Source organism: Nicotiana attenuata, chromosome 5, assembly GCF_001879085.1.
Source record: "Nicotiana attenuata strain UT chromosome 5, NIATTr2, whole genome shotgun sequence".
Taxonomy (NCBI): domain Eukaryota; kingdom Viridiplantae; phylum Streptophyta; class Magnoliopsida; order Solanales; family Solanaceae; genus Nicotiana; species Nicotiana attenuata.
In genome coordinates, this window is record NC_031993.1 from 56623612 (window position 1) to 56634940 (window position 11329).

The window sequence follows — 11329 nt, forward strand, 5'->3', positions numbered from 1 at the left end:
CGTTGCAAAGGGATAACCTTTCACTACCTAGGCGGCCTTATTTCTTTTTGGCGTGATCTATACGACACGAATGAAATGAGCAGATGTACAACTTTCATAAATGACTCTATTCATAGAAGTATTAGAGATGCCTATGTTCTTGAATTCCCATATGTCTTATTACTCTATCATTTGTTCATGGGTCTCAGAAAATACGTAAGTTGATAATGTTTGTTTCATGATATTAATCAGAGATATAATGGTCTTATGACGTTCCGAGAGATTTTATTGATGTACTTCCCATGCATTGCATTCATTTATACATGTACATTGACCCATGACCAGACGGTATTATATACGCGTATGTATATATATATATATATATATATATATATATATATATATATATATATATATATATATATATATATATATATATATATATATATATATGGGAGAAGGTTACGACGTTATATACCACCACCTGATCAACTGGTATACGTTGATGATTTTGGCCACAGTGGCCGAGATGATATAATGGGATGCCCTCAGAGGCTTGATGATGTTATGAACACATGTACCTATGCACGACATGACATTTATACGCATATGCCTGACACTATATGTATTTCATGATTTACAGAGTTGTCCAGACTTACAAGTTGAGTCATTTACTCCACGTTTCTACCATGTCTTTTATATACTTATTTATGTGCCTTACATACTCGGTACATTATTCGTACTGACGTCCTTTGTTGGGGATGCTGCGTTTCATGCCCGCAGGTCCTGATAGACAGGTCAAGAGTCCTCGAAGTAAGCTATCAGCTCAGCGGAAGATGTTGGTGCGCTCCATTTTTCTCGGAGTTGCTTATTTGGTCAGTATAATTAGGACACGTATAGATTGGTATGGCGGGGCTCAATCCCGATCTTTTTGATACTTATGTGCTCTTAGAGGCTTGTAGACAGATGTCATGTATATGGATACTTGTATGGCCTTGCCGGTCTATGTTTTGAGTTTACAAATGATCATGTTGGCCTTATAGGCCCGTATGTCACATGTATAAGTTTTATATCAAGTTGGGTCGCTTTATATTGAGTATTCCCCTATGTTTATTCTGGTTAGCCCATGACGGCCCATTTGGCCCATTTCCTAATGAAGTACGATAAGAAATATATGTTATGCTGGTGCTCGGTTGAGTAAGGTACCGGGTACCTGTTGGGGCCCATAGGTTTGGGTTGTGACAGAAAAACAATGTAAAAATGAAGAAAAAAAAGTCGACCATCTTAAACAAAATAATTACATATTAAGAAAATGCAATAAATGGTAAAGAATTGTTCTCATTCACTAAAATCCATAGTGCTTTAATTTTTTTCAAAGCACCCTAATGAATTCTTTTCTTTTCTTTTTCTTTTGCCTAAAGAGATGAGTCAATATATCCTACCAAATCCTATTTTCTAACTCAAACTTTTAATCCTTTCGTCTTCTCCCTTCTCTCTCTTAATTTCTTGTTCCCTAAAAGACCTTATGTACCCTTCTCGCTATTTTTCACCTTTTTTTTATCCTTTTGTGGTGGGATTGGAATAGGAAAACAAGTGATGATACCATTCAAATATGATTCTTGGACTATCAATATTCTAGTAACGAGCTCTCAATCTTATCCACCACCTTGTGAATTTATTATGGAGATTGACAAATTAAGGACAACCATATAATATGTTCATGCTCTTCACGTCTTTGGCTAATTAGTTCCTCCTTTCTTGAGCTAGCTGTTGTTGGGCATCCTTAATCATCTGTCCCACTTCCTCATTTTCTGGTGTCTCCTTCACCAATGTTTCACATTCTTGTATGCATGCTTCCCATTTTCCCATCTGGTATATATATGGCACATAAATTAGTGCACATCATCGTCAATATTATTTTTTTTAAAACAGAAAAAAGATCAAATAAATGTCTTGTTTTCCATTCATAGATTAAGGGTCAACTATGATTTTGTACTAAGTTGTGGTCAGCGCGTTGAGCACCATGACCATGTCAATTTAAGATAGCTGCAAATTTTTTTCAAGGACAGATTGTTCTAAAAAGAATAATATATTTAGATTACAAGAATAGAAACATCTATATGTTATCATGAATTCTGACATTAAAAATAAAATTTTAATATTTAGAAAAAAAGAGCACAAAAATAGTATAAATTAATACTTTATTTTATATCTAGAAATTAAAAAAATTGAAAAAAATGCGTAAAAGAAAAAAGAATAATTTCTCAAATAGTAATGTCTCATATAAATATCACCGAAAGAATACATGAAATTTGGTACCATAATGTTGTGATTCGGTGAGTACTTATTCAGCCATCCGGTCAAAAGAACAAGTTTCAAGGGCTAATGTTATATATTCTTTCTTTCTTTCTTTTTAAAAGCAAAATTAGAGAAGTTGAAAGTGTCTTCTTGCTACCAAACAGGACAAACCTAAATTATTATGATTCGCTGAATATGTTGAACTAATTAATAGGTCAACCAATCTTTGGGTATATAGTACTATAAATATGGAAATGTCATTTCATGATTGATAAAATAAAATTCTAATTAGTTCATCACACGTTCCAACTAGTGTCAAAGCATAAAGAAAATTAGAAATTACCTTAAAATAACAATCAGCCTTCCTCAACCTAGCCTTGGTAAAAGATGGTCGGACAATAAGGGCAGCATTGCAATCCTCAAGTGCTTTCTCAAATTGGCCAAGTTTTGATCGACAAGCTGCTCTATTACACAATAAAACTGAGTTGTGGGGGTCATGGTCTAGTCCTTCACCATAAGCAACACTTGCATCTGCATATTTTCCAGCTTTGAAAAGCTCATTACCCTTTGTTCTAGCATTTGCTACTGCCCTTGTCCTCCTAGCTACCGTGTTTACTTCCTTGTTGTTCCCATCTAGCTGGGCTGCTCGTTGAGCCGCTGCTAGGGCATCATCGATCCTATCACGTTATAATCATAACTATTAGCCAACGACTGAAAAATAATGGTTTAGTCGATTCTCAGTATTTGACTAGAATTTGTCCGTATAGAATTGGCTCAAACTAGTTTGAAATTGAGACATAATCGATCGATTGAGTCTGTGTTGTTTTGTAAATTATATAAGACAATCGTTCGTAGAGGGATGGAGGCATTTAATCATATACATGAATATTAAATAAACAATATCTTTAAATCCTTGAGGTCAATTCTCAAAGCTTGTTTGATTTTGTCTTATAAAGTGTATAGGAAAATTGGAAGTCCAAAAGAAAGATTAGTAGGAATTCAAAAAAATTGGAAGTAGGAATGTTGATTGAGACTGATTTCAATATGTCAAATTGCACCTAACGACCAAATCCATACTCAAGTACTTATCTTTTGGTTTCTCTTTTCTCCTACACAGTTTTCCCTTTAGAGTTGTTAGCTAATTAAAACACTTTCTTTCTCTATAATTATCCAATAGTATTAATTATTCCATTTCTGTCTCAAAATCTTGTCATTGGCATCTCTAGGTAACATAACTAGGGCCTAGGATAAATCCACTATATCATTTATTTAAGGGAAATGGAGGTGAAATGTTGAATGGTTTGAATAGTTCCTTTTCCCTCCAAAGAAAAAAAAAACGAAAAATATTGTTTATTTAGTTTTTCTAAAACATGAATACCAACCTGCCAGCAGCCAAGTCAACTTGAGCTTGAATGACTAGCAAGCCTGCATTGCCAATAGGGCCAAAGAATTTTGTACATTCGTCCAAATCAAAATTCGGACCATTCTTCAGAGTTTGATCTGCTTCATGGTATCTATGTAGCTTCACCAACGCCTCAGCTTTTAAAGCAAATATCTTTTTTTTTTCCAATAAAGAACAAAAATTAGCATGTGTTATAAAGAAAATAATAGCAGATTCTTGTGGTTTAATTAGTAACGTAGTTAACCTGGGGTGCAGAATCAGCACCAGCCGATATGGCGAGGACAGTTTCTTTTAAAATAGTGTTCCAATCTCTTTGCCTTTTGGCCTCAGTGCACTTGTTGAGATGAATTTGAATATTTTTAGCCTTTGTTACAACATCAGGATCAGCTTCTGCTCCTGCTTGTTTGTAATGGTACATAGCCTTCTCTGCATCTCCTAATCTAAACACAAAAAAGCATAGCAATCTCCAAAATTATAAACTAAGGGATCATGAAATTTACGATGAAAATTAGCGGGAAAAAAATGTGTGCATTTACCTGACAGATAAAGTGGCTAAACGATTATGAGCTCTTTGATAATGAGGATCAATTGTGATAGCTTCTCTGCACTCAAAAACAGCTTCAAGGAGCCTTCCTAAAGCGGTCAAAGCAGCGGATTTGTTGCTTCGATACGAAGCCTTATTAGGATCAATGGAAATTGCAGCATCATACAAAGCCAAAGCCTCAGCAAATCTTCCATTCTTATAATCCTCATTTCCAAGAATCTTCAATTGCTCAGGGTCCATTCTTGTGGAAAGTGCACGACAAAGGGAAACAGAACCGCCTGTTTTCCCCTGCTCGTGATCACCCTGTTTCTTCACCACATTTCCCATAACACTCGTCGAATATTTCCCATTATTCTGTGGTGCTGGTGCTGGTGCTGGTGCTGGTGTTGTTGGTTCTTCTTTAGCGGTTCTTGGTAAATAATCAAGAACATGATTAGCTGTTGAAGTTGTTGTGGAACCAGTACCATTGCTCCCACCTTGCTGCCTAATATTACCCAAATTTCCAAACAACATAACATTGCTCGACGATGCACGGACTAACGTATTAGCACCCTTTGATCTTTGATGATCCTGGATCATGTTTTCCAGCTCCCCTGATATCCCTGTTGCGGCTTGAGGTACTTTTCTTCCTTGATTATTATATCCTTGTACTATCTGACCATTTTTCTGTTGATTATGAATAGCTTTATTCTGAGCTGCTGCTGCTACTGCGGCCTTGGATTGGTTTGGATTAGGCCTTGAGATGATCCTGTCAGCTTGTTTCTCCGATTGGTTCTCACGAGATTCTAAAAATGCCTCGTTGGAACCATTGCGATGCCTTTTAGAATTTTGAGTACTAGAAGATCTTGTTACATTGTTAACATTGTTGGTATCTTGTGTAGGAAGTGAGCCTGTGGATGTTGATCTTCTTGTCCAAATGTTTCTCCTTCCAAAAACAGCATTCAACAGGCCACAACCTGTTTTCTTTTCAGGAGAAATGTCTCCCATATTTGATGTAATTGAGATATGTTTCAATGTTTTCTTGGATTCTTTTTATAGAAACTGGTGATCAAGAAATAGGGGTAATGTGACACAACATGCACAAATCTTGGAAATATACTTGTAGGCCAAGGAAGAAACAGAGAACTCACCTAGAAAATGAAGGACCCATGTACATAAAAAGAAGTTATTACATTTAGAAATTGTATAAAGGAGATTGATTGTGGGGTAAGATGCAAACAAAAATGGTTAATGCCCCCCAGGAGAGGAGTTCATAATTGTCAGAATCTGTTTGTTTCTATATGATCTCCTGGAGTGCTTGGCTTAAACAATAATATCTTTCTTTTTGTTTTTTTGGTTTTCTTTCTCTCTCTTTCTTGTTGAGGAAAGATGGATATGGAATGATTGCATGAGAGAGAGAGAGAGGAAGAAGAGAAATGGTTTGTCAAAAATAATAAGGAAAAAAAAAAGAAGAAATAATTAACTAACTTTTTTAGGGAGTAAATGACAAAAAAAATAATAGTAGTAATGATGAATGTATGAAAAACGAATTTTTCAACACCTTTTCTTCCAACTTTTTTTCTGCTTTTGTGTTTGGTTAAAATTAAAATTGTTAATTTGTGTTGGTTTGGTATTTGTGGTGTCAAAGGGGAGACCAAAAGACCCGGTCATGGAACAAAGGAGGATCTCAAGATATTTAGAAGAAAAATAATTTGAAGGCTATTTAGTACACCCACTTTCTTCGAAAAATCTTTTATTTCATTCTCTCATTTTTCTCTTTTCTTCTATTCTTTTCTTTTTTTTTTGGTCCAAATACTCAATGTGACGCCGTTAGAATACAATAGTTTCAACAAATTCCCATTTGGGAGAGGAGTTCACGTAGGAGACTTCGAGCAGCTCACGTATTGTAGCCAGCTATTTTGTAATCGAAAAGATTTGGAAGATAGATCGACCTACTCTTGCATTATTCTTTTTCCAAGTCTTTAAATGGTCAAAAAACATTTATATTCTACTAGCAATAATAATTGTTCCATTGACTTCCATTTCTCATTAAAGAAAAAGCAAATAGTAACATTGCTTTTCTCTCAGCTCACTTCTTAAGCTGCTTTTCCTCATTAAATGTCTTTTTGTAGATTTTCAAACCGTCAACAAATAATCTCCATGAATGCATTGATACACTCATCAATTTTTTAACTTTTAAAATATAACTAATATACCAAAAGAACTACGTTAAATTGACTTTAAGTAAATTCTGTGTTTAGAAAGTTTGCAAAAAACAGCAGTTAAAGTAAAATTTATTTAACTCCCTAAAATAATAAGTGCCTTTCTATTTGGGACATTTATTATGGCATATCAAGCCATTCCACGAGAAAGATATAGGAGACAAAAACTCAAAAACCAAACTTCGATCACATCCGTCAATTCATTCTGATTTAAAAGCTTACTATTTTATTTTCCAAATTGTCTGCATGTTTTTACCACCGCCTGAATTTCAGATTTTACTGTTTTCAATATCCTTGACCACTTCCCTTTTTGTTCTCCTAAGCCAACAGAACGGTGTAAAACATCAGCTATTTTGTCAACAACGGGGCTAAAATTTATGCCCAAAACCATTCAAGAAGTTACCGCTGGTGCAACATCAAAGTCCTCGTCAGTAAATGTTTTCAAACTTGAATGTGTCTGCTCTCAATTTATTATAGAAGGAAACTTTTGCTAGGCCACTATGCAACCAACCAACCACCTACTTCGCATTACCCATCGACCAAGTCAAAATTCATTAGGCCCAGAACAGAAAGAGGTGGGAAGTGGGAACAGGTATTACCAATTCATTTTGAAAGGGGACGGAAAGGATAATAGAAGAATTAACAATCTCTCAGAGAAAATGTACCAGAACCAATTTCCTTTATCTGAAGGGATTGCTAGTTTTTTTCCAGCATCTGACGTCTTAGCATCAGAGAAATTTCTGTTCAAAACTTTTTCGAAACTACTAAATTGTTGACAGACAATTAGCCCACCTCAGCAAACTCAGATAAAAGTCCAGGATGATGGACCAAAATTGAACTTCTGGCTGCTCAGAAGCGACATGCACCTGTTGAGGGACATGTAAATGTTAAAAGTGAGAACGAATAAAGTCCGTACAAGCATAAGCATTTCACTGAACAAGTTAACATGTTAACCAACCAAAAAAGTTCCATGGACTTACTATAAAAGTTCTAGACAGCCCCTTCCCTGATTCAACCCCCTCCCCCAACCAAAAACACCCTCCAAAATCACTTCGAGAAAAAATGTCATATTGTACAATGTGCACAATCAAGAATTCAGTTAAAATTCAATAAGCTAGGGTGAAGATAGATACACTTCACCAGAAAGAACAAATAAACAGATTGAGGGTTCAAGCAAAAATATCACAAAGAAGCAGGTATTAGGAGATTGCATCTCCAAAATAATGGCCATGCATAAATCATTCCATCAACTTCGCCATGTAAGCTTCATATTCTATGTGAGCTCACATTGTTGGTCTCAAACACAGCAAAAAGAGGAAAGTTACTTTAGGTTGATAGACAGTGTAATCAATTCATTCTGAATCCTCGTAATAATGTATGTCCAGACATACTCTCCTAGACACACGTCATCTTGGTTTATTGAGTATTTGAATATAGCAGCTCCAAATAGAGCGAAATGGATTATAGGATTGATACACTAGCCTACTCTACTTGGTACCGCTCATATGCTAAACTCGGGTAGTTATTCAAATTCTCTCAAGCTGAAGGTACATGGTGATAAAAGTTTAAAATGGAGCAAACAAAGAAGATAAAAAATTAATATATAGAATGTTCTTCTGCGACTGTGACAGCAGAAAACTGAGGATCAGGCTGCTTTCCAATTCTTTAACCAATTGGAGGATTCCCAATCCATTTGTTAAGTAATTCCGCGTCCAAATCTTAATCAATTCGTGGCTGAACTTTCATTCTGCAGCCAACCCTTTTTCTCTTCCTTTTTTTTTTTGTTTTTGTTTTTGATATGCTAAACCCCACAGCTAGACCCCACTATACTTCGGAGTCAAGAGTGGTTATTTCCCACTTTGATCCCTTGGTGACTTGAGCCCCCAAACTCAAGGTTGGAGACATTTGTCAGGAAAAAAGAAAGAAAAATGTGTTCTACAAGCTAAAAGCTATCTGCTATAGCAGTTTGATTAAGTAATGATAGAATTTAAGTAGCCATCATACTTGGGACAATAAACCAATTTGGTGACATTTTTCATATTATGTTGTTAAAAATATAAAATAAAACTAAAAGCATATGGATCAACCTTGTTCTTGAACTTTTTTTACAGAAACGTAAAACTAGACTAAATCAAAACAAAGCAATGAAGAAGCTGGCAGCATCATTATTGGGAGAGAACAGAATATTAAATAAAAGAAACACCTCTTCCCATGTCTCTCATATGGGTTTCATAATTATAGAACTAGTTCTATAACCAATACGTGACTTAATGGAGTCCTTATTTTCAAATAATATTTCGTGAGGTTTTTGGTGCACTTTTTTTTCTTGGCCTGAACAATTTATGATATAATCAGCTATCTTTTCCCTTTGGGTGTATCTGTGTCTGTTTCCATTATTGACAAAATTTAGCAGGATTTTTGTCACTAGTTTGCCATTGTCATAATTAATACTTGTAGGTTCATATGCAGATAAGTGAAATCTTAGCCATAGATTGGCTGAGAGCATGATGATGCAACATTTAACAAAAGAATTGGAGAAGAGCTGGACGGCAACAGAAGACAAACAAGATTTTTTTTTAAGATAAGACAAAGAAGGTTATTGGCACTTATGTTTATTTTGTGAATTGAAGTTGTACATCTAGAACAAAAAAACGAAGTTTGACACTTTGAAACCATTGAATAAAATATGATGCTGAAAAGATGTATGTATGGGTAATATAAGAACCTAACCGAAGCAAGATTGACTTAATCTGCCAAATTCACCCCGGAGTATCACTACGTTTCGGCTTTCTTTAGCTCCTTGACAATTGCATTCGCCAGTTCCTCCCCATTGTATTCCACGCCGAAGCATCTAACTACTTCCATTTTTGGATTCACCAAATACCTATTAGATTAACAACCCATTTATACTCTGACAGAACTGTTCTACCGCAGGTTAAAAAAAACTGAAAGAGTTTACTCTCCTAGAGAATGCTGCATATTTGACAATATAGGACTTGAGGCTTACATGTTGTGAGAAGATTCCACCAGATAATCATCTCCTTCTTCATCAACCTTCTTAAAGTACACTCGGTATTCTTGTGCCATCTGTCTAACAGCAGTAACTGGTCCAGTTAATCCCATTATTCTTGGGTCAAACTCTGCATTTCATGCAAATAAAATTAACAAAGATAAAGTGTAGGAAATAAACATCAAATAAAAGGACAACTATATGATTGAATCCCTTTCTCTTCAAGCCCACAACCCCATGTTGGGATCTCTTTCCACAACTCTTTCAGTAAGACATCCATTCCAGAACCTGGAGAGAGAAAGAGATCAGAGAGGCTAGATGCAGACCTTTAAGATAAGCTCGAAGTTGTGAAGGCGTATCGCGTTGAGGATCAATTGTGACAAATACTGGGAGAATTTTAAGATCCTGTTTTGACCCTTGTTTAAGTTAAGCAAAAAGGACCATAAAGCAAAAAGAAAATTAAAACATCATAAACATAAGTCAGTAAATAAGAAAATATCATTTCTATTCAAAGAAACTGAGTAGAACCTAGAATATCAATAGCCTTAGCCATCTTCTGGACTTCTGCTGGACCAACATCAGGAGATGAAGTATAACCAAAATAGAGAAGAACCCAGTTTCCATGCAAGTTGCGCTCCGTTACCACACGACCTTCTATGTCAATTAAACTGAAGGGGCCTCCAATTATTGGCCCTTGGATTGCACTTCTTTCAAATTTCTCGCCTTGACCTGAAATGAGTGAAGCTTTATATTCACTAAATAAAATTTATGGCACTAGAAAACTAATCAGAAAGTAAATGCTTCATAGAAAAGCATGATTCAAGTGGACAAACATATCATCATTTTCTGATAAGGAAAAATAAGTAGAGAGGAGGATCGTGCAACAAACTCTTTTATTTAAACTAGAAAAGATACTGAGATTGCCATGAGAAGTCTACGGACGAGCTCATTATGTCTCTTTTTTGGTTCAGTATAAGCAGGACTCTGGGAAGAAAATACAGTTAGCCTGTAGTTCTGGTAGATGGAAGTTTAGCAATCAAAAGAGGCTTTAGTTCTTGCACTCCATTGTGAAATAACAAATAAAGGCTGATAACCACTTTTAACTAGGATATATGATAGCTTTCAAGCATTGTCAGTACATCTGTTCAGGTACAGAAGCTGTACAATATATGGATCGTCCATTAATCATGTCTTTTATGAAATGTCCATTCTGAAAGAGGACTATACCACTTTTAAATTCACTGCACACATACGTCCTTAATTTGTTTCTTCTTTTTTTGTTTCCATCTAAGAGTTAGTTCCAGCATTCAACGGCACATGAGTGATTGAGACGTACTTGATAGAAAGGCACATAAAGTAGTTCCAAGGTCAAGTCTAATTGATAGAGCTTTGACAAAAATATTCCGGAGCCCCACCTTTTGGAATTGCTCTCCTTTCATCATTATAATGAAGAAAAAGGATCAGTCCACCAAATCCTCCCAAAAGAGCTCCAGGCTGCAAGAGTAGAAATAAGATGAAGAAAACTAAGTTAAAGGAGGCAAAGACATTATGCACAGAGCAGATGCAATAACAGTCACAAAGCAACATTCAGTAGGAAAATGGAGTTCAAATGCAATACTAATATATAAGGGTTCCAAGATTTTGGTGTTGGGGATGGTCCAGTTAATAAAGGCTGATCATTAGTCTTTCTAGCAGATCTCATGCAGCTGGCTGAATGGAAGCGCTTAGGTGTGATAAACCTACACATGAAACAAGTAATCAGAAAAATTGCAATACACTCCAGAATTTGAAAATGAAATGGTTTACTTTTATCCTTTCTATTCTACATGTATTTGAATCTTTTTCTCATTTCTGTTTTCTCTTTTTTATTTCCCCTTTCTTCTTTTTTTTCTTTT

General features: G+C 35.5%; 2 protein-coding genes across 2 annotated transcripts in view; both read right to left on the bottom strand.

Annotated features, from left to right (window-relative positions):
• On the bottom strand, positions 1241–5725 carry LOC109225893 (TPR repeat-containing thioredoxin TTL4-like). Its single transcript, XM_019390705.1, has 5 exons — positions 4216–5725; positions 3924–4119; positions 3660–3832; positions 2621–2954; positions 1241–1848 (listed from the first exon to the last, which is right to left on the bottom strand). Exons 1-5 carry the CDS (start codon positions 5208–5210, stop codon positions 1723–1725), a joined length of 1824 nt encoding a protein of 607 aa, XP_019246250.1. The 5' UTR covers positions 5211–5725; the 3' UTR covers positions 1241–1722.
• The window catches only part of LOC109225894 (protein SCO1 homolog 2, mitochondrial), a 7288-nt gene continuing 2884 nt past the window's right edge, over positions 6926–11329 (bottom strand). Inside the window, exons 3-9 of the mRNA XM_019390706.1 lie at positions 11053–11173; positions 10850–10928; positions 9963–10163; positions 9761–9850; positions 9432–9564; positions 9155–9308; positions 6926–7290 (exon numbers count right to left, since the gene is read on the bottom strand). Coding sequence (XP_019246251.1) covers positions 9200–9308; positions 9432–9564; positions 9761–9850; positions 9963–10163; positions 10850–10928; positions 11053–11173 — 733 coding nt within the window. The 3' untranslated portion in view covers positions 6926–7290; positions 9155–9199. The remainder of the gene's footprint in view (positions 7291–9154; positions 9309–9431; positions 9565–9760; positions 9851–9962; positions 10164–10849; positions 10929–11052; positions 11174–11329) is intronic.

Bases quoted from the DNA above. Each gene is read 5' to 3' on its own strand.
- LOC109225893 (XM_019390705.1), bottom strand. From the start codon at position 5,210: ATGGGAGACATTTCTCCTGAAAAGAAAACAGGTTGTGGCCTGTTGAAT. The intron at 4,120-4,215 runs GTAAATGCACAC...TTTTGTGTTTAG, and splicing joins TTAGCCACTTTATCTGTCAG to ATTAGGAGATGCAGAGAAGG. The intron at 2,955-3,659 runs GTTGGTATTCAT...ATAACGTGATAG, and splicing joins GTTGACTTGGCTGCTGGCAG to GATCGATGATGCCCTAGCAG.